Below are 23,732 nucleotides of genomic sequence, written 5' to 3'. Positions count from 1 at the left end.
TATCTGCCCACTTTACATCTTCTCCAGTACTAGTGATACCCTTATGGCAGTCAGGACCTCACCAGATCCCATAAAGGGAGATTTATGACCAATCAGCCACCAACATCCAGAATACGTCAGAATTTGTTCCATAAAAATCTTTGATGTTTTCTTCCAAAAGAACTGCCTCCTATAGAGAAGCTGAATCTGAAAGCATTGCGGTCCAGCCTGGATCTCTCAGGCGACTGGTCAAGCAGTGAAGAGATGAAGCACTTCCAGATGCTGAAGCTGAAGATGGAGGAGATGGCTGAGAACGAAGTCCTCACCTGCCATAGGAAACCTCAGGGCACCAGGGTCCCGGCTAAGGGGACGGGCTGGAAATTTATCACTGAATCCAGGTAAATCAGACCAAGACTGGGAAATGATGTCACTAGCTTGTCCCAACCCCTTGACACTGCTCGGGAATCTCCCATCAGCTCCATAGAGATGAATGGGGCAGCCTGGACATGTGGGGCCCTATGCTACATTAATCTCGGGAGCGATGAGGGGTCCAATGGAGGGACCCGGGACCTCCGGTAATCCTTGGGGGTCACTGAGACCCCCACCAATCAGCAAGCTAGGCCATATCCCATGGATAGGGCCTAACTTCTTTCATGGGAAAACCCCTATAAAGAGGACCTGTCACCAGATTTTCCTTCCCCCTGACTAACAATGTCTGCTTATAAAGGGTTACAAGTCCTCCCCATATCACATAATTTAGCTGCCAGTGGGGCCCTGTACCTTAATTACAGCCAATTTTCTGATATGCAAATTAGCTTTTATGACTCATCTCTGGCAGCCTGAGAGAGAAGAGTCAGAGATTCCAGTGAGCCACACCCATTATTCTGACTGACAGCTCTGTGTCTCTCCACATCACTGCTCTGCCTCCTTGTACTGAGGGACCGTCTGCTAGTATTCAACTACAGACATATAAAGCTCCATGTACAGATGGGAAATATTGTGTCAATCTTTTTACACGGTGCCTTGTGTTACATTCATGACATGTGACCAGTGACATTATCGCAGGTCCTTCAGCCTTCTAAGCATAGCAAACTGTACACCATGTATGTGATGACATGAAATCACAGCAACCTCCATGGGGGATGAGGAGGAGTAGAAGTCCATGGAGGCTGCTGTCACTTCATGTGATCAGATACATGGATCGGGCACAGTTTGCTGTTATTAAGAGTCTAAAGGACCTGATATGATGTCACTCTGGTCACATGACATGAACTGTGACCAGTAAGGAGGCATAAGGCATCAGGGGTATTAGATGGGAGGGGCCAGCCCAACAAAAAGACAGGGGAGTCGGGATATATTCAGAAACATCTGTTCTTTCTGGCGCAAACTCATAAATGATCCGCAACAATTCTGCGGCCAAAAAAATAGTTCCCGGCATTTTTTAGGCGCAGATACGATAATACATGTCCCTCAGTGTACTTTATTATAGGTGTAAATTGTGATCGATATGTGACGTTTATTTATGAAAAAATGTGAAATTTACCAAAAATTTTGAAAAATTTGCATTTTAAATAACATTTACCATATGTTCCCTGTTGATATAATGTTTCTGAACATATTATTATTATTTTAGGATGTTAGAAGGTTAATAAATGTAATAATATATTAAAAATGACCAAAAACGCCGCATGTGACATCACCCTTATATATCAGAGACCTCCTTAAATTATGCAAAACAGCTTTTAGGTTGTTTGTCAATCTTTTATGTGTTTTGTAGTAAAAATTGGAAGCAAGCAGGAGGTAGCAGCTGCCAGAAGGGGTTAACAGGTATATAGGGAGGTGCATGTGCTGGTGCAGGAATGAGGAGGCAGAGATACAAGAGCTGATAACATTGCACTTACAATAGGCGTGTGATGGCTCATGTGTCGCCACTAGTTTACCCCGTGTTAACATTGCGTCTGCAGGTCACTTTAAGGACATGCCCAAACTTGGTGGCACCAGTCTATACATAAAGGATGGTATTTGGGGGTATGTATGGAGTGTAATGCAGTAACGTTGTAGTGTGTGGTATTGGTGACAATGACAATCCCAAGCAAAAAAAAAAGCATCATCAACCATGGACACTTACTCATAGATCCAGGCACAGGGACTGTTGTAATATTCTCAATCTACAGTGTAACAGCCTGTGAAGCTGCAGCACGGAGGGGCCCTGGTAACGCCACCAGAACCCTCCTGATTAATTAGCATAATTATAAGTTGATTAAGTAAAGTTGATTTTAGAAGGAAGGATCCGGTGCCTGGATCTATGAGTGATGTCGCCGGTGTATCAGGATGGATTCTGCTGGAGCTGCGGTACCAGACATGGACCATGCAGGGAGCTGCGGTACCAGACATGGACCATGCAGGGAGCTGCGGTACCAGACATGGACCATGCAAGGAGCTGCGGTACCAGACATGGACCATGCAGGGAGCTGCGGTACCAGACATGGACCATGCAGGGAGCTGCGGTACCAGACATGGACCATGCAGGGAGCTGCGGTACCAGACATGGACCATGCAGGGAGCTGCGGTACCAGACATGGACCATGCAGGGAGCTGCGGTACCAGACATGGACCATGCAGGAGCTGCGGTACCAGACATGGACCATGCAGGAGCTGCGGTACCAGACATGGACCATGCAGGAGCTGCGGTACCAGACATGGACCATGCAGGAGCTGCGGTACCAGACATGGACCATGCAGGAGCTGCGGTACCAGACATGGACCACGCAGGAGCTGCGGTGCCAGACATGGACCACGCAGGAGCTGCGGTGCCAGACATGGACCATGCAGGGAGCTGCGGTACCAGACATGGACCATGCAGGGAGCTGCGGTACCAGACATGGACCATGCAGGGAGCTGCGGTACCAGACATGGACCATGCAGGGAGCTGCGGTACCAGACATGGACCACGCAGGAGCTGCGGTACCAGACATGGACCATGCAGGGAGCTGCGGTACCAGACATGGACCACGCAGGAGCTGCGGTACCAGACATGGACCATGCAGGGAGCTGCGGTACCAGACATGGACCACGCAGGAGATGCGGCGCTGTAAAAGGTGTTCTGCTTCTTCTATACAATCGCTATTTATCCGGGACCTCTAGGGGTTACACTTTGTTCCTACCATCGTTACTAAGATCAGTGATTTTCTTATAAGAAATACAGACTCCTGGGATCACAGTTTCAGTAACGAGTTGTTATGTTTTTTTGAGTATTTTATATTATTAGGTTTTGTGTTGCAGATACGGCTGTCTGCATCGCTGGGTATGGAGTAATTCCATCCTTCACCACTGCCGGCCTCCTCTCCAGAAATCCCAAACTTATTCTGCTTTTTTTTTTTTTTTTAAATGTTGATAGAAATGTAGAGAGAAGAAAGTCGGCAGCCGACAGACAGGCGGAGGAGAAGGAGCGTCTGGCCCTGGCTCTGGAGAAGCAGAGGTGAGATTGTCCGGATAGGGAATATTCCCACTGTACTGGGACTATGCAGCCCAAATTACTGTACTGGGACTATGCAGCCCAAATTACTGTACTGGGACTATGCAGCCCAAATTACTGTACTGGGACTATGCAGCCCAAATTACTGTACTGGGACTATGCAGCCCAAATTACTGTACTGGGACTATGCAGCCCAAATTACTGTACTGGGACTATGCAGCCCAAATTACTGTACTGGGACTATGCAGCCCAAATTACTGTACTGGGACTATGCAGCCCAAATCATGGAGCAATGGCAGCCACTCGGGGGATGTCCCTGTCCTGTTATAGGGGAAACAGGTAGGAAAATCCTGTTTATTTCCGGAGCCACGGCCCATAATACACTGAGCCAGAAGCAAGTGAGTGCACTCGCATCAGGCGCCTTAGTCACAGGGACAAGATTTTGGGTAATAATTTAACACCGTCTTTATTTTTTTTCCCTCTAAGGAACCAAGAACTTCTCAAAGACTGGCAAAAGCAGAGCAAGCTCATGCAAGACCAGAAAGCGAGAGGCAAGAAGAGGTCAGAAAATCACCGCCAGGTATTAGAGAGCTCAGTGTGACCCATGCAGGGACCAGGCGTGGCCAGCAGAGGGCGCTGTGGTATCAGGGATTGCTGGAGGTCGGAGGTCACTCCCTGACATTTCTCCTGCAGATAGGACAAGCAGCGATGCAGCAGCGAGGGACACACTGACACCACATTATCACCGAGCGATGCCGGATACATAGAGGAAATAAAACAAATAGGTTGTCCAAAGGCAGTGAAACATGGCCGCTTCCCTTCAAAGTCAGAACGGGCAGTGCCTGGTACTGCACACAAGCTCTATACAGGCGAGCTGCAATACCAGCACTAGCCACGGTCAGGTGTGGCGCTGTTTATGGAAGGAGCAGCCCTGTATATCAACTTCCAGACAAACTCTTCACGGTTAAGGGACCCTGTCCCCGGATTTTACCCCATTAAAGAGAACCCGTCATGCAAAATAACCCCCCTAAACTAAATATATTTTCATAAACTGCCATTAGAGAGCATTGCCTCTATCCCTTCATTGTCCCTCTACATGCCTGTAAACCTAAGCAATGAGGTCCTAAAGCTGTATGCAAATGACCTGTGAAATGTCCAATGAAGCATTAGCATATTCAAGCTGTCCACCTTATTCATGAGTGGGAGGCACAGCCACACCCCCAGTGCATGACTGACAGCCTGTATAATGATGTGAGGCTGTATAATGATGTGCTTCCTGGTGCTGGCGCCCCCTGCAGCCTGTGTGTGCATGTGTGTGTGTATAGGAGAGATACAGCAGCTCCAGGCAGCCATGTTACAGCAGAACATGTCAGATTCATGTGTAGCTGATGTCTGTGTCTCTGTGTATTAGGAGGATGCAGCATGTCAGCAGATGCAGCACAGACACTAGCCATGCTTTACTATACATTACACACAGACATGAGCAGGGGGAGGAGAGGGGAGGGGTAACAGGGGTGACATCACTGCCTCTGACCATGTGACCAGCCTCATTTACATAATAAAGAATAGATGATTTTATAATGATTAATGTATGAGATGACTAGATAAAGGCTGGGGTGGGATCCTTGTGAGCTGCTCCAACAGGTAGAGGTGACAGGACTAGTGACAGAGACCTGATGACAGGTGCCCTTTAAACTAGCAGCCCCCTCAGGGGGTGAAATGTTCTTTCTAGAATTCCATCTTCTATGTGAAATCTCATCCATTTACCTATTAAAAAACATCCCCAAAAGTCATGAGACAGTGAGCAAAGAAGAGTCATATTTTCCCTTGGATTAGTTCCTATTGTTCTATAGCAAATGAAACATGAAATGAAACATGAGATGAAACATGATGCTCACTAAAGATTTAGTTTAGTTTAGACTAAAGATTAGGCTTGTGATCTGCAGGACTAGATATATAAACTTGACTCATCTCATGCAAAATCTGACTCTTCTCTGCTCATTTTTACATGACTTATTATTTTTGGTATTTCCTTTCATATGACTCCCACGGCATGTTCTAGGTTCTACCGGATATAGGGGCCTATATCGCAGCCTCTAAATGTAACTCTTCTCTGCTCATTTTCACGTGACTTTGTGGGAGATTTTTTTTGATAAACATGTGAGATTTCACATAGGGTGATGTCACACCTATGCGTTTTCAATCCGTTGTTGGCCCGTTTTGCTTAAAAACGCATTGAAAACGCATATGTGTGCCATCACCCATAGAAAGGATATTTCATCCCCTACCAGAAGGTGCTGCTAGTATAATGGGTGAAAATCTGGTGACAAGTTCCCTTGAGGGCGCGTTCACACGTTGCGTTTTGGCCTGCGTTTTCATTGCGTTTGAGACGCATACACAACAGCTGAGGAGGGGTGATTTGCCGAATTACATCACTGTTAACATTTCAGTTTACAAAACGTATCGTAAACGGTAATGTAATTAGGCAAATCTCCTCTCATCAGCTGATGTATATGCGTTTCAAACGCAATGAAAACGCAACCAAAACACAACGTGTGAACGCATCCTTAAAGCCTAAGCAACACTTTTAGCTTGCGGGGTGCAAAATGTGAGGTGATGATAAAAGACTGAAAAAAGGGGCGACAACAAAAGCAGATCAGTTTTCGTCTCCATTGTTAGTGTTTAGAACACAAGTTGTCATCACTTCCATTAGGCCTCCGTTATTTTTTACGGAAAGGGGGGTTGGGACGCCGGCGGCTGCGCCCACTCCCTGCACCCACCCCCAACCTTCCAGTCCCTGCCAGCCATACCCACCCCTTGCATGATTGGGGTAATTGGGATAAATAATCACGAATGCTCACAATAAGCTTGAATTCCGATTACTTTAGGGCGTTGACACCCTAATAAATGACCCCATTGTCCTTATTGAATAGCTGCACCACCCCCCTGCTATGGGCCCGGCAGTTTCTGGTTACTCCTGGATTTGTCCCTGACATTCGGCTTCTTGAGCTCCAGACACAAGTGTAATCTGAGCGCTCAGTGTCAGGCAGCAGCTGCAAAAGCTACAAGTGGTGGAAGAGCAATGATCTAATACATACAAATACAATAGATTCTATTAACATTGTGTTTGGATCACACCTTGAAGAATAATTAGAACTTGTAACATCTTAGAAAGACCTTCCCCCGACTGTCACTCACCATGGTGCGCATCGCTTCACCCTTCAGCAAAGGGTTCATTTGTGTAGAAATGCGGCGGATAAGTTATTACATGACTGTGCAATTAATGCAGAAACACTTCAGTGTCGCCCCTTTAAAAAAAACTGGTGTTGGCCCATGTGCAGAGGTTGTAGTCCATCCTGATGATGTCACATGACTGCTGCAGCCAATCACAGCTCACACACTGATGATGTCACATGACTGCTGCAGCCAATCACAGCTCACACACTAATTATAGGATATCACATGACTACTGCAGCCAATCACAGCTCACACACTGATGATGTCACATGACTGCTGCAGCCAATCACAGCTCACACACTGATGATGTCACATGACTGCTGCAGCCAATCACAGCTCACACACTAATTATAGGATATCACATGACTGCTGCAGCCAATCACAGCTCACACACTGATGATGTCACATGACTGCTGCAGCCAATCACAGCTCACACACTGATGATGTCACATGACTGCTGCAGCCAATCACAGCTCACACACTGATGATGTCACATGACTGCTGCAGCCAATCACAGCTCACACACTAATTATAGGATATCACATGACTGCTGCAGCCAATCACTTTACCAGCAAAGGTCTAAAACCAGACATCCCCTTTTAGATATGTCAGTACATGCGGCTTTTTAAAAATGATTTTCACAAAACTACGGCGAGACGATCTTCTGTCATTTTCTACGTAATAATATTTGTCGCCGTGGTTTTCGGTGACTTTTCTATTATAATGTTTCTGCCGCTTATTTTGCTATTTTTTGCTCTTCAAAAATGCCAGATTGTATTTCATCACATTCTCCCCTTTCTCTAAGAATATCGCACAATATGTGGTAATAACTGAGTATTGGCTGCGGCCTTGATGTGCGCGGAGCTGCCGTAAATCTACATTGATGATCGCGTTCTGCCGCTGAAGGCCGGGACTCGGGAGATGATTTATACAAGGACAAGACCTTATGTCACCACCGCCAGTCACATCCCGTTATCCCGTCCTGATGGAAGCGCCGGATCCTTCTGGAATTCTAGGTCCTATAGAACTAAAGATAGGGGCATCTGATGTGACACCCCCTACAGCCTCTAAAAGTGACTCCTCTCTGCTCCACTTCGGATAGGGCTTCTAAGCCACAAATACTGTGCACCAGGTCAGGGTGCGCTGGTGCCGGCGCTTATCTTCCTTATGTTCTTAAACAGATGTAAAGCGTTTAAACACTTTATTAATCTTTATATAGGAAGTAGGTTCACCGCATCGCGGTACGTGCTTGGCGCTCCATGCCCGCGACCGTGCGTGCGCCTGAATAGGAAGTGGTGCGCCAAGCACGTACCGCAATGCGGAATTATAACAGCGCCATCTACAGCTGGGAATCGGCTCCTCCTGGAATAGACTGGTTTTAGCTTTGATCCCACATCATATTATTAGGCTTCCTGAAAGTCATGCTTGATGTTAAGGGGACTGCGTTACAAGGTAGCTAAGAGGCAATGCTTCCCTGTCCCATCCTGGAAAATGTATTTGCACATTTTCTAGTTCCTAAGAACATGTGAATGGTAAACGCCCCTGGTTATCTGATGGTCCCGCTTGTCCTGACCTCTGCCTGTTTCTACTCCTCTGACCTCAGACCAGATTACTGTGACAAGTGAACACCCACTGCCCTGACATTGACTTGTTCCTTCAGCACTGCCCTGACATTGACTTGTTCCTTGACCACTGCCCTGACATTGACTTGTTCCTTGACCACTGCCCTGACATTGTCTTGTTCCTTGACCACTGCCCTGACATTGACTTGTTCCTTGACCACTGACCTGACATTGTCTTGTTCCTTGACCACTGCCCTGACATTGTCTTGTTCCTTGACCACTGCCCTGACATTGACTTGTTCCTTGACCACTGACCTGACATTGTCTTGTTCCTTGACCACTGACCTGACATTGTCTTGTTCCTTGACCACTGCCCTGACATTGACTTGTTCCTTGACCACTGACCTGACATTGTCTTGTTCCTTGACCACTGCCCTGACATTGTCTTGTTCCCTGACCACTGACCTGACATTGACTTGTTCCTTGACCACTGCCCTGGCATTGACTTGTTCCTTGACCACTGCCCTGACTTTCACTTGTTCCTTGACCACTGACCTGACATTGTCTTGTTCCTTGACCACTGACCTGACATTGACTTGTTCCTTGACCACTGCCCTGACATTGACTTGTTCCTTGACCACTGCCCTGACATTGTCTTGTTCCTTGACCACTGCCCTGACATTGACTTGTTCCTTGACCACTGCCCTGACATTGTCTTGTTCCCTGACCACTGCCCTGACATTGACTTGTTCCTTGACCACTGCCCTGACATTGTCTTGTTCCTTGACCACTGCCCTGACATTGACTTGTTCCTTGACCACTGCCCTGACATTGACTTGTTCCTTGACCACTGCCCTGACTTTCACTTGTTCCTTGACCACTGACCTGACATTGTCTTGTTCCTTGACCACTGACCTGACATTGACTTGTTCCCTGACCACTGCCCTGACATTGACTTGTTCCCTGACCACTGACCTGACATTGACTTGTTCCTTGACCACTGCCCTGACATTGTCTTGTTCCCTGACCACTGCCCTGACATTGACTTGTTCCTTGACCACTGCCCTGACATTGTCTTGTTCCTTGACCACTGCCCTGACATTGACTTGTTCCTTGACCACTGCCCTGACATTGACTTGTTCCTTGACCACTGCCCTGACATTGACTTGTTCCTTGACCACTGCCCTGACTTTCACTTGTTCCTTGACCACTGACCTGACATTGTCTTGTTCCTTGACCACTGACCTGACATTGACTTGTTCCCTGACCACTGCCCTGACATTGACTTGTTCCCTGACCACTGACCTGACATTGACTTGTTCCTTGACCACTGCCCTGACATTGACTTGTTCCTTGACCACTGCCCTGGCATTGACTTGTTCCTTGACCACTGCCCTGACTTTCACTTGTTCCTTGACCACTGACCTGACATTGTCTTGTTCCTTGACCACTGACCTGACATTGACTTGTTCCCTGACCACTGCCCTGACATTGACTTGTTCCCTGACCACTGACCTGACATTGACTTGTTCCCTGACCACTGCCCTGACATTGACTTGTTCCTTGACCACTGCCCTGACATTGACTTGTTCCTTGACCACTGCCCTGACATTGTCTTGTTCCCTGACCACTGCCCTGACATTGACTTGTTCCTTGACCACTGCCCTGACATTGTCTTGTTCCTTGACCACTGCCCTGACATTGACTTGTTCCTTGACCACTGACCTGACATTGTCTTGTTCCTTGACCACTGCCCTGACATTGTCTTGTTCCCTGACCACTGACCTGACATTGACTTGTTCCTTGACCACTGCCCTGGCATTGACTTGTTCCTTGACCACTGCCCTGACTTTCACTTGTTCCTTGACCACTGACCTGACATTGTCTTGTTCCCTGACCACTGCCCTGACATTGTCTTGTTCCCTGACCACTGCCCTGACATTGACTTGTTCCCTGACCACTGCCCTGACATTGACTTGTTCCCTGACCACTGACCTGACATTGACTTGTTCCCTGACCACTGCCCTGACATTGACTTGTTCCCTGACCACTGCCCTGACATTGACTTGTTCCCTGACCACTGCCCTGACATTGACTTGTTCCCTGACCACTGACCTGACATTGACTTGTTCCCTGACCACTGCCCTGACATTGACTTGTTCCCTGACCACTGCCCTGACATTGTCTTGTTCCCTGACCACTGCCCTGACATTGTCTTGTTCCCTGACCACTGCCCTGACATTGTCTTGTTCCCTGACCACTGCCCTGACATTGTCTTGTTCCCTGACCACTGACCTGACATTGTCTTGTTCCTTGACCACTGCCCTGACATTGTCTTGTTCCTTGACCACTGCCCTGACATTGACTTGTTCCCTGACCACTGCCCTGACATTGTCTTGTTCCCTGACCACTGACCTGACATTGACTTGTTCCTTGACCACTGCCCTGACATTGTCTTGTTCCTTGACCACTGCCCTGACATTGACTTGTTCCCTGACCACTGCCCTGACATTGACTTGTTCCCTGACCACTGCCCTGACATTGACTTGTTCCCTGACCACTGCCCTGACATTGACTTGTTCCCTGACCACTGCCCTGACATTGACTTGTTCCCTGACCACTGCCCTGACATTGACTTGTTCCCTGACCACTGCCTCTGCCTGTGATGTGGTGCCATGTGTTAGTGAGCTGTCACTGAGACTTCTTCAAGAGGTAGCGACCCGGTTATAGAGTAAATACCAGAGGACTACAGCAGTAAGATCAGCCCCAAATCTTATGTGTAGTGGATGCGGCTCTACATGGACTTTATGACATCTAGAAACATAAAAACAACTTGACGAGTGCAAAATGGTTCCTGAGTTTGATCAAAGTTTGTCCAAGTGGAGGAAATGGGGTAAACCTGCTCCCTTTTTCCCGGTGCACACCTGGGAGCACCATTACCTCTTCATTGGTGTGGGTGGTGGGTGCTGGTTGTCAGACCCCACTGATCTGCTATTAATAACCTGGGACGTCAAGGTTTTAATCCCCTTTCAGGTTGTCCTGGTTTCCTGCAGAATGTTTTCTGATATTTTACACAGTTTTGTATAATATTCGGCATTGTGTACATCCTTCCTATGGCTTTCCCAGGACCTGTGGACATCTTGCTCTTCTTACTGACCTTCCTGTCATTCCACCCGCCAGGTGCCCATTGCTCCTCCATTCGCTACCGATTTGGACACATCCCAAAATAAGAATAGTCCCTCAGCCGAAAAGCAGGACCCGATGCCGAGGTCTGTGCAAGAACTGGAGAAAGCGAGGTTTGTATAACCAGCAGGGTCCATACTCAGGGGGTATAATGTGCACCTCATCGGGGTCCACCGAATCGCAGGCGTCACCTGGAACACGGGCACGGACCCAAACTGCACATGAGAAACAATGTCTGGCTGTTCCCACGCCTGTACCTTCATTGTAATCCTGCACAATGTGTACTACATTATGGTAATTCCCACCATCTAACCCTGAGGATGAAGGGAGCCCAGACACGCAGGCGCATGCAGTCAGTACATGCAGGGCGGGGGCTCTGTGCCGCTCTCCACCTTGTATCACTTAATAGTCATCTTTCTTATTTTATGTGCATAGAGCCGCTAGAGACCTCAGACTGGATCAGCGCATCAAACAGCACATCCAGACCATGCAAGAGAGGAAGAAATACCCCAAGCGTTCAGCACAGGAGGAAATGGAGGCAGCGAGTAAGGAATTAGAAGTGGTAAGTCACCCTCCACATCACTGAGCTGTAGTCATGCCCAGATATACACAGAGCCGCACATATACTAAGAACAGTGCAAGGTGTACTATGTGCAGGTGGTGTACTATGTGCAGTGTCCGGTGTACTATGTGCAGGGGGTGTACTATGTGCAGGGGGTGTACTATGTGCAGGGTGTGTACTATGTGCAGGGTGTGCTATGTGCAGGGGGTGTGCTATGTGCAGTGGATGTACTATGTGCAGGGGGTGTGTACTATGTGCAGTGGATGTGTACTATGTGCAGTGTGTGCTATATGCAGGGGGGTGTACTATATGCAGGGGGGTGTACTATGTGCAGGGTGTGTACTATGTGCAGTGTGTACTATGTGCAGGGGGTGTACTATGTGCAGGCTCCTGTGTACTATGTGCAGGGTGTGTACTATGTGCAGGGTGTGTACTATGTGCAGGGTGTGTACTATGTGCAGGGGGTGTACTATGTGCAGGGGGTGTACTATGTGCAGGGGGTGTACTATGTGCAGGGGGTGTACTATGTGCAGGGGGGTGTACTATGTGCAGTGTGTACTATGTGCAGGGGGTGTACTATGTGCAGGCTCCTGTGTACTATGTGCAGGGGTTGTACTATGTGCAGGGTGTGTACTATGTGCAGGGTGTGTACTATGTGCAGTGTGTACTATGTGCAGGGGGTGTACTATGTGCAGGCTCCTGTGTACTATGTGCAGGGGTTGTACAATGTGCAGGGGGTGTACTATGTGCAGTGTGTACTATGTGCAGGGGGTGTACTATGTGCAGGGGGTGTACTCTGTGCAGGGGGGTGTACTCTGTGCAGGGGGTGTACTCTGTGCAGGGGGGTGTACTATGTGCAGGGGGGTGTACTATGTGCAGGGGGGTGTACTATGTGCAGGGGGGTGTACTATGTGCAGGGGGGTGTACTATGTGCAGGGGGTGTACTATGTGCAGGGAGTGTACTATGTGCAGGGGGTGTACTATGTGCAGGGGGTTTACTTTGTGCAGTGTGTACTATGTGCAGGGGGTGTACTATGTGCAGGGGGGTGTACTATGTGCAGGGGGGTGTACTATGTGCAGGGGGGTGTACTATGAGCAGTGTGTACTATGTGCAGTGTGTACTATGTGTAGTGTGTGTACTATGTGCAGTGTGTACTATGTGCAGTGTGTACTATGTGCAGGGCTGTACTATGTGCAGTGTGTACTATGTGCAGGGGTGTGTACTATGTGCAGTGTGTTTTATGTGCAGGGGGTTTACTATGTGCAGTGTCCTGAGTACTATGTGCAGTGTGTACTATGTGCAGGGGGTGTACTATGTGCAGTGTGTGTACTATGTGCAGTGTTTACTATGTGCAGTGTGTGTACTATGTGCAGGGGGTTTACTTTGTGCAGTGTGTACTATGTGCAGGGGGTGTACTATGTGCAGGGGGGTGTACTATGTGCAGGGGGGTGTACTATGAGCAGTGTGTACTATGTGCAGTGTGTACTATGTGTAGTGTGTGTACTATGTGCAGTGTGTACTATGTGCAGTGTGTACTATGTGCAGGGCTGTACTATGTGCAGTGTGTACTATGTGCAGGGCTGTACTATGTGCAGGGGTGTGTACTATGTGCAGGGTGTGTACTATGTGCAGTGTGTTTTATGTGCAGGGGGTTTACTATGTGCAGTGTCCTGAGTACTATGTGCAGTGTGTACTATGTGCAGGGTGTGTACTATGTGCAGGGGGTGTACTATGTGCAGTGTGTACTATGTGCAGGGGGGTGTGCTATGTGCAGGGGGGTGTACTATGTGCAGGGGGCGTACTATGTGCAGTGTGTACTATGTGCAGGGGGTGTACTATTTGCAGGCTCCTGTGTACTATGTGCAGGGGTTGTACTATTTGCAGGGGGTGTACTATGTGCAGGGTGTGTACTATGTGCAGTGTGTACTATGTGCAGTGTGTACTATGTGCAGGGGGCGTACTATGTGCAGGGGGCGTACTATGTGCAGGCTCCTGTGTACTATGTGCAGGGGGTGTACTATGTGCAGGGGGTGTACTATGTGCAGGGGGTGTACTATGTGCAGTGTGTACTATGTGCAGGGGGTGTACTATGTGCAGTGTGTACTATGTGCAGTGTGTACTATGTGCAGGGGGCGTACTATGTGCAGGCTCCTGTGTACTATGTGCAGGGGGTGTACTATGTGCAGTGTGTACTATGTGCAGGGGGGTGTACTATGTGCAGTGTGTACTATGTGCAGGGGGTGTACTATGTGCAGGCTCCTGTGTACTATGTGCAGGGGGTGTACTATGTGCAGGGTGTGTACTATGTGCAGTGTGTACTATGTGCAGGGGGTGTACTATGTGCAGGCTCCTGTGTACTATGTGCAGGGGTTGTACAATGTGCAGGGGGTGTACTATGTGCAGTGTGTACTATGTGCAGGGGGTGTACTATGTGCAGGGGGTGTACTATGTGCAGGGGGTGTACTATGTGCAGGGGGGTGTACTATGTGCAGGGGGGTGTACTATGTGCAGGGGGGTGTACTATGTGCAGGGGGTGTACTATGTGCAGTGTGTACTATGTGCAGGGGGTGTACTATGTGCAGTGTGTACTATGTGCAGGCTCCTGTGTACTATGTGCAGGCTCCTGTGTACTATGTGCAGGGGTTGTACAATGTGCAGGGGGTGTACTATGTGCAGGGTGTGTACTATGTGCAGGGGGTGTACTATGTGCAGGGGGTGTACTATGTGCAGGGGGTGTACTATGTGCAGGGGGTGTACTATGTGCAGGGGGGTGTACTATGTGCAGGGGGGTGTACTATGTGCAGGGGGGTGTACTATGTGCAGGGGGGTGTACTATGTGCAGGGGGTGTACTATGTGCAGGGGGGTGTACTATGTCCAGTGTGTACTATTTGCAGGGGGGTGTACTATGTGCAGTGTGTACTATTTGCAGGGGGGTGTACTATGTGCAGGGTGTACTATTTGCAGGGTGTACTATTTGCAGGGGGGTGTACTATGTGCAGGGTGTACTATGTGCAGTGTGTACTATGTGCAGGGGGGGTGTACTATGTGCAGTGTGGGTACTATGTGCAGGGGGGGGTGTACTATGTGCTGTGACCTGTGTACTATGTTCAGTGTATACTATGTGCAGTGTCCTGTGTACTATGTACAGGGTGTACTATGTGCAGGAGGGGTGTACTATGTGCAGGAGGGTTGTACTATGTGCATGGTGTGTACTATGTGCAGGGTGTGTACTATGTGCAGGGGGTGTATTATGTGCAGGGGGTGTATTATGTGCAGGGGGTGTACTATGTGCAGGGGGGTGTACTATGTGCAGGGGGGTGTACTATGTGCAGGGGGGTGTACTATGTGCAGGGGGGTGTACTATGTGCAGGGGGTGTACTATGTGCAGGGGGTGTACTATGTGCAGTGTGTGCTATGTGCAGTGTGTACTATGTTTAGGGTGTACTATGTGCCGGGTGTGCTATGTGCAGGGTGTGCTATGTGCAGTGTCCTGTGTACCATGTTCAGTGTGTACCATGTTCAGTGTGTACTATGTGCAGTGTGTACTATGTGCAGGGTGTGTACTATGTGCAGTGTGTACTATGTGCAATGTGTACTATGTGCAGGGTGTGTACTATGTGCAGGGTGTGTACTATGTGCAGTGTGTACTATGTGCAGTGTGTACTATGTGCAGTGTGTACTATGTGCAGGGTGTGTACTATGTTCAGTGTGTACTATGGGCAGGGTGTGTACTATGTGCAGGGTGTGTACTATGTGCAGTGTGTGTACTATGTGCAGGGTGTGTACTATGTGCAGTGTGTACTATGTACAGGGTGTACTATGTACAGGGTGTACTATGTGCAGGGGGTGTACTATGTGCAGGGGGTGTACTATGTGCAGTGTGGGTACTATGTGCAGAGGGTGTATTATGTGCAGTGTGTGCTATGTGCAGTGTGTACTATGTTTAGGGTGTACTATGTTTAGGGTGTACTATGTGCCTGGTGTGCTATGTGCAGGGTGTGCTATGTGCAGTGTGTACTATGTGCAGTGTCCTGTGTACCATGTTCAGTGTGTACTATGTGCAGGGTGTGTACTATGTGCAGGGTGTGTACTATGTGCAGGGTGTGTACTATGTGCAGGGTGTGTACTATGTGCAGGGTGTGTACTATGTGCAGGGGGGTGTACTATGTGCAATGTGTACTATGGGCAGGGTGTGTACTATGTGCAGGGTGTGTACTATGTGCAGGGTGTGTACTATGTGCAGGGTGTGTACTATGTGCAGGGTGTACTATGTGCAGGGTGTACTATGTGCAGGGTGTACTATGTGCAGGGTGTACTATGTGCAGGGTGTATACTATGTGCAGGGGGGGTGTACTATGTGCAGTGTCCTGTGTACTATGTGTAGTGTCCTGTGTACTATGTGCAGTGTGTACTATGTGCAGTGTCCTGTGTATTATGTGCAGTGTCCTGTATACTATGTGCAGGGTGTACTATGTACAGGGTGTGTACCATGTGCAGTGTGTACTATGTGCAGTGTCCTGTGTACTATGTGCAGTGTCCTGTGTACTATGTGCAGTGTCCTGTGTACTATGTGCAGTGTCATGTGTACTATGTGCAGTGTCATGTGTACTATGTGCAGTGTCATGTGTACTATGCGCAGTGCCTTGTGTACTATGCGCAGTGCCTTGTGTATTATGTGCAGTGTCCTCTATACTATGTGCAGGGTGTACTATGTACAGGGTGTGTACCATGTGCAGTGTGTACTATGTGCAGGGTCCTGTGTACTATGTGCAGGGTCCTGTGTACTATGTGCAGTGTCCTGTGTACTATGTGCAGTGTACTATGTGCAGGGTCCTGTGTACTATGGGCAGTGTCCTGTGTACTATGTGCAGTGTGTACTATGTGTAACCACTGTTCTATATTATCAATGCTGTTGTCCTGCAACATTTGTGTACCAACTACACTGACACTTAAAGGGGTTGTCCACAAATGCAGGTAGTCATTTAAGTCTATGAGCAGTGTTAAGCAGCAGTGTTAATTATTGGCCCTGGATATCAATGTAACCAAACCTTTATGTGTATTGTTAGTAGCAGCTGGACTGTGATAAATGAGTTTATATTCCAGGATTGTAGCTGGACTTGGAGTGCTGGGGTGTATTGCTGTGCAGGATCTCTTCTGTTCACAGCGCCAAAGGAGAGGCTGGGAAATTATTTTAATGCTGATATTAAAGAACACAGCAGTGTGAGGACTCTCCACCTGTGCTGCAAGTCCAGCCACAATTCAGAAATATAAAGGCATTTATAACAGTTCTGCTGCTACTAGATAAGGTTACACAGATCTCCAGGAACAATACTTATTCACCGTCTCTAGTTTTTGGGGGGCTCTATGTCATGTCTGGCCCACGTGACCACGTGACATGGTGGTTACTAAGACCCTTACACACCTTGTTCTCCATGGATTGCAGCTGGACTTTAACTCTTATCCATCTGTCTTTTTGAAGGCTACATTGCTCCAAGCTGAAATATTACAGAGAAAGCGAGAACAGGACGCTGCGCTGGAATATCGCTTTACGGCTTTCACAGGGGATTTGTCCCCGCACGTCGCACCCAGAGGAGCGCAGGACGTCATCACCACAACCTTAGGATAGATCTGCTGGTCATTCACATCTACAACACGAGAGATCCGATGTCCAGCGGTGAGATCCGCCTTCCGCAACACCAAACATTCACTGTATACATTATATACATAGCATATACATTATATACATACCATATACATTATACATTATATACATAGCATATACATTATATACATACCATATACATTATACATTATATACATACCATATACATTATATACATACCATATACATTATACATTATATACATACCATATACATTATATACATACCATATACATTATACATTATATACATACCATATACATTATATACATACCATATACATTATACATTATATACATACCATATACATTATATACATGCCATATACATTATACATTATATACATACCATATACATCATATACATACCATATACATTATACATTATATACATACCATATACATCATATACATACCATATACATTATATACATACCATATACATTATATACATACCATATACATTATAGATTATATACATACCATATACATTATATACATGCCATATACATTATATACATGCCATATACATTATACACATGCCATATACATTATACACATACCATATACATTATACATTATATACATACCATATACATTATATACATACCATATACATTATACATTATATACATACCATATACATTATATACATGCCATATACATTATACATTATATACATACCATATATAGTTAATACATACCATATACATTATATACATACCATATACATTATACATTATATACATACCATATACATTATATACATTATATACATACCATATATATTATTCATACCATATACATTATATACATCATATATACATTATATACATACCATATACATTATACATTATATACATACCATATACATTATATACATACCATATACATTATACATTATATACATACCATATACATTATACATTATATACATACCATATATATTATTCATACCATATACATTATATACATACTATATACATTATATACATACCATATACATTATATACATACTATATCCCAGCCTGAGACACAAGGTTCTAAGTCCTTTGTATTGAACGGTTTCGTCCTGACAGTCCCCCCTTTACCTCGGAGTTTTCCCTCCAGTTCTGTTCTTATTGGGAGGCAGGATCAGGAAGATATACAGTATATAGGGCAGCGTATAGGGCAGTGACTAGAGGGTCATATTATAGTCGTTATAGAAAGGGGGGTCATTCCCCAGCACAAGTCATGAACCAATTATTACACCAGTATCAACCCCTGGAGGTAAAGTGCAATCGGCTGAGGCCTGGAGAATGATGGGATGGAAGAGACAATTATCCACAAGATCTGATAATATTTGTGTTTTTATTTATGGGTCAGAGATTTAGAGGTTTCGTACAAGGTAAGCCCCTTCTATTATCTGACGGGTCAGCTGATTCCTAAAAGGGTCCCTTCTTAGGTGGGGAAGGTCCGCCCTGAAATCTGTCCCTATATGGACCGAGACATCACTGGGGAATCACACAGCGTGTAGGCGCAGCGGAGGCCGGGGATGGAGGTGACATAGTGGTATCTGTGCCTCTAGTGGCCTCCACTGAGCACATGCTGGGCAAGTAGCAGGATAATCTAGAGCAGTCGTCTGTGCTTTTCCATCCGCTGCCTCCTGCTGGACATGACGTAAACTGAGCAAAAAGGATTCATCCGGCTGCCAGTCTAGGGACACGCCCATAACATGCCCTGTCAGCTTTCCTGCCGTATACACTGAATGGGATGTGAACATAGCCTAGCCAGGAGGTGTGATAAGCAGAACCACTGCTGATCTGGGTTTGGTTCTGTAGAACCATGGTGATGTCTCGGTGCTCCATCTGTCCATTGATGCCCGGTTACATACTACAATCACTCATGTCACACTAAGTACGCGGAGCAGCAGGATCAGACCTATATACAACCATCTCCTCGGACTTGTATACAGCCTTACACACAGCAATCACATGACCCTTATATATGTCATCTCTAGCCCTAAAACGTGGACAATGGCCACAGCGGTGACCTCAGTGGTGGCACAAGGAATATCTACTGGTGCATCCGTGTGCGGCCATAACCCCGTGTGCACATGACCAGCCGTGAGCCCTAGGGACATATTCACACCAATATAATATATTACAGCCTCACACCTCACCATAGACCTCAGGACCCAGAGCAGCAATGACCCTCATGATGCTGCGGGTACAGGAGGCATAGGATGAAATATGGGGGGGGGGGTACAATGTGGGTGTCTGTAGGTCGGTACACAGAGGCTCAACATGCAAAATCTATGCCAGGCGCCGATCTTATAGTATTGACTCTATGGGGAAGAAACAATAGAAGAACAATATAGATCTATGTGTCCCGCACTGTACCGTATATATGTACCTTATATATGTCCCGCACTGTGCCGTATATATGTGCCGTATATATGTACCTTATATATGTCCCGCACTGTGCCGTATATATGTGCCGTATATATGTCCCGCACTGTGCCGTATATATGTGCCGTATATATGTCCCGCACTGTGCCGTATATATGTACCGTATATATGGCTCGCACTGTGCCGTATATATGTGCCGTATATATGTGCCGTATATATGTGCCGTATATATGGAATCCAGCAGAGAGAAATGATGCCAAATCCATAAAAAGTACCGCCATATACTGTGACGTATTACTTCTATAGTGTATATGCCTTCTGTGTGCATGAGCCTCAGTAACTGACCCTTCTTCATGATATATACACTGGAGATCAAAATTACAGAACAACACACAATCTCCTAAATGTCAAGGTCATTGTGAGTCCCATAGTCCTTTGTGAATAGATCCAAACATGGCTAAAATGACAGTATGTTAGGATAACGTCATAAACTGTACATACTCTAAAGCACAAAATAAAAATGAGATACTTGTAAAAGACAAGTTATTGGGGTATATCTGGCACCTCTTGCTAATTTCCTTCATTGTCTGACAAACTCTATTTGGGTCTCACGGGAAACGTTATTTTTGTCAACAAACAGGGGAAAGACTGAACCCAAAGTGTGTAAGGAAGTCAGTGCCAGGCGGTGGAGGAAGTGTCAGGGTTTGGGGAATGTTTTCTGCAGCAGGAGCTGGACCTCTCATACAGTTATGTGGCAGAGGGACTACAAATGTCTATCAGAACCGTCCTCCACAACATGTGGTCCCCTGTGTCTTCTTCACTAAATCAGCAGCAGTTTCCATGCAGGACATTGCCCCCGGTCACACACGGGTAAAGCATTGAAAGAATGAAATGGCCACAGCCCCGGAGTCCTGATCTGAACCTACTAGAAAACCTCTGGAAAATCCTCAGTGACACAGATCTGGCCACCAAACCCACAACAGTCACAGAACTGTGGAAGAGACTGGAAGAAGAGTGAAGCCGATCCCTGCAGAGCCGTGTGAGAGAATAGTGAGGTCCTGTGACCGGGGCTGAGGTCCTGTGACCGATGTCCTGTGGCCGGGGATGATGTCCTGTGGCCGGGGCCGATGTCCTGTGGCCGGGGCCGATGTCCTGTGGCCGGGGCCGAGGTCCTGTGGCCGGGGCCGAGGTCCTGTGGCCGGGGCCGAGGTCCTGTGGCCGGGGCCGAGGTCCTGTGGCCGGGGCCGAGGTCCTGTGGCCGGGGCCGAGGTCCTGTGGCCGGGGCCGAGGTCCTGTGGCCGGGGCCGAGGTCCTGTGGCCGGGGCCGAGGTCCTGTGGCCGGGGATGATGTCCTGTGGCCGGGGCCGTGATGCTGTGGCCGGGGCTGTGATGCTGTGGCCGGGGTCGTGATGCCGAGGTCCTGTGGCCGGGGTCGAGGTCCTGTTGCCGGGCCGAGGTCCTGTGACTGGTGGTAAGGTCCTGCGCTCTCCCTACTGATTGGTGACTGCCAGGACCTGCAGGAGATGTCAGTATAATCTTTCTCTGTGCTCCGGTCACTGCTGTTCTCTCATTTTGATCTCCAGTGTAGGAATAACATTTATCTCTAGTGCGAGCTCCTTGTCAGCCCCTCCATATCCGCACATCAGGAGGTAATGCAACAGAAATATCTGCAGGACCAGCTGATCCGTCAGCCATTAACCCCGACCCATCACTGCTGTGCGGACAAAATCCTGGAGTAATGCTCTGCAGGGTGTGGGGAGGGGAGACGCAACAAAAACACATCCATCACTGCTCGGAGTCTCTAAAGATAAAATAAGAGTCTTCCACTATGTGCGGCCATTACTACGATTATACCGGGGATGCTGGGAGTTGTCCTCTTCCACCAGGAGTCGTAGTAAATCAGGAATCATCCATTATGCTGGACTAATTGGTTTTCTTTTGTAGGTTTCCCTCGGCCTAAGGTTTGGCGTGTCGGCCACTCGTATATATACTGGGCGGCACGTCGGGCCGCCTTTCGCCCGGGAGGTCTGAATCTGGGCTTCACCACTGCTGATCTGTCCTGGAGGTGTCAAGGGCCTTAAATTCTGCCGGAGGTGGTGGTGATCAGCAAGTCCTCCCCGGGCCCTACGGTCCTTGTGGTGCATGCTGGAGGAAAACACATGTGTTCGACACGGCTGGCCAAATTGATATCCGTGGTGGTGGTTTGGTCAGAGGTCGTGCCGTGTATGATATGGGAGGATGCTGTTCACCTCCATATAATATCATCCCGGTGTTGTATGGTCATATAATATCATCCCGGTGTATGGTCATATAATATCCTCCCGCTGTTGTATGATCATAGAGCGCAGTATAGTATATAGTATCCTGTATAAAGGACACATAGTATGTACAGGTACATAGTGATCCACTGTGGAGGCAGCAAGGATGATCCTCCCCGCAGTGATACTCCCCACTGTTTCCTGAATGCAGCTTATGGGTGGATACGGCCACATCTCTCCCTCGCCCTGTAGTTTGCTGCCCGTTATCAGTGCAGGACACTTGTATCATCCCCAGGTCTTGTCTGATCGTCTACACTGGATGTAATTGACTCCAACCTTTAGCTTTCAACAGGACAAGACTTCCAGCCCTGCTCTATGCATGTGCCTCCGCATGACTGGACCAAAAACCCCTAAACCAAGGGCAACACCGAAACTTTTACTACCATAGAACACGATAGATGTGTGTATGGACCCTCTTACTACCCAAGAACACCATGACCGGCCGTACTAATGGTTAACCAAGAAATAATGCCCCCGTCCCCAAAAACCAACACACAACACTGTTTGGGAGAAAAAAGGTGGGGGTCGGCCACAGCTTTATTATTAACAATAACTAATAAGCGATCTGTGGGGAACCCAGACCCTTTCCCTTAACTTCACCTCGCATGCCTGGCCCCACCTCTGCGGGGGCATGTCCTAGTTGGTCCGTCAGGTGATTTAACCACAAGCCGAGAGGGTCAAGATTCCACCACTGTGGCCGATATCATGGAGGTGAACAGCATCCTCCCATATCACACACAGCACGACCTCTGACCAAACCACCACCACGGATATCAATTTGGCCAGCCGTGTCGAACACATGTGTTTTCCTCCAGCATGCACCACAAGGACCGTAGGGCCTGGGGAGGACTTGCTGATCACCACCACCTCCGGCAGAATTTAAGGCCCTTGACACCCCTCCAAGCCCAGATTCAGACCTCCCGGGCGAATGGCGGCCCGACATGCCGCCCAGTATATATACGAGTGGCCAACACGCCAAACCTTAGGCCGAGGGAAACCTACAAAAGAAAACCAATTAGTCCAGCAACAAGTTTGGACGAAGATAACGCCATAAACAATCTGACTTCCATCTGCCAATACGCATGATATCCGCATCTGAAAGCATGGCAGCGTCCTCTGTCCCCGCAGCACCTATCCGGAAAGGATGGGTCACATACTCCGTCACCGAAAGCCTGCCAATGACAGTGCTTTCCTAAAGAGTGAGGTGAACTGAAATTTGGTGAGGGGGACCCTCCTGATGGCACAAAAAGGCTTGGGCTTTGGGACGCTGCGCAATAAAACTACCCAGTAATTGAACCAGGCGAAAGGGGCCACCCACCTTATCCACCGACAACCAACACCCGGCGCAATATATGTCTGTTTT

At 47.7% G+C, this 23,732-nt stretch overlaps 1 protein-coding gene and 1 long non-coding RNA gene across 6 annotated transcripts in view; one reads left to right on the top strand and one right to left on the bottom strand.

Annotated features, from left to right (window-relative positions):
* LRRC27 (leucine rich repeat containing 27) overlaps positions 1 to 23,732 on the top strand; it is a 95,660-nt gene that overhangs the window by 30,160 nt on the left and 41,768 nt on the right. For 3 of the 5 annotated variants that reach the window (XM_072131300.1, XM_072131301.1, XM_072131302.1), the window contains exons 6-11: positions 161 to 377; positions 3,377 to 3,457; positions 3,941 to 4,034; positions 11,434 to 11,549; positions 11,872 to 11,998; positions 17,480 to 19,000. In XM_072131300.1, the coding sequence (XP_071987401.1) occupies positions 161 to 377; positions 3,377 to 3,457; positions 3,941 to 4,034; positions 11,434 to 11,549; positions 11,872 to 11,998; positions 17,480 to 17,626 (782 nt within the window). In that variant the 3' untranslated portion in view covers positions 17,627 to 19,000. Of the gene's footprint in view, positions 1 to 160; positions 378 to 3,376; positions 3,458 to 3,940; positions 4,035 to 11,433; positions 11,550 to 11,871; positions 11,999 to 17,479; positions 19,001 to 23,732 lie in introns of those variants that run through there. The other 2 variants (XM_072131304.1, XM_072131303.1) reach the window with 1 other exon arrangement.
* The window catches only part of LOC140106707 (uncharacterized), a 37,908-nt gene that overhangs the window by 8,326 nt on the left and 5,850 nt on the right, over positions 1 to 23,732 (bottom strand). The window lies entirely within an intron of this gene.

This window comes from Engystomops pustulosus, chromosome 11 (genome assembly GCF_040894005.1).
Source record: "Engystomops pustulosus chromosome 11, aEngPut4.maternal, whole genome shotgun sequence".
NCBI classification, from domain to species: domain Eukaryota; kingdom Metazoa; phylum Chordata; class Amphibia; order Anura; family Leptodactylidae; genus Engystomops; species Engystomops pustulosus.
Note: the sequence above shows the minus strand (reverse complement) of the source record. Positions and strands in the feature narration are given on the sequence as shown.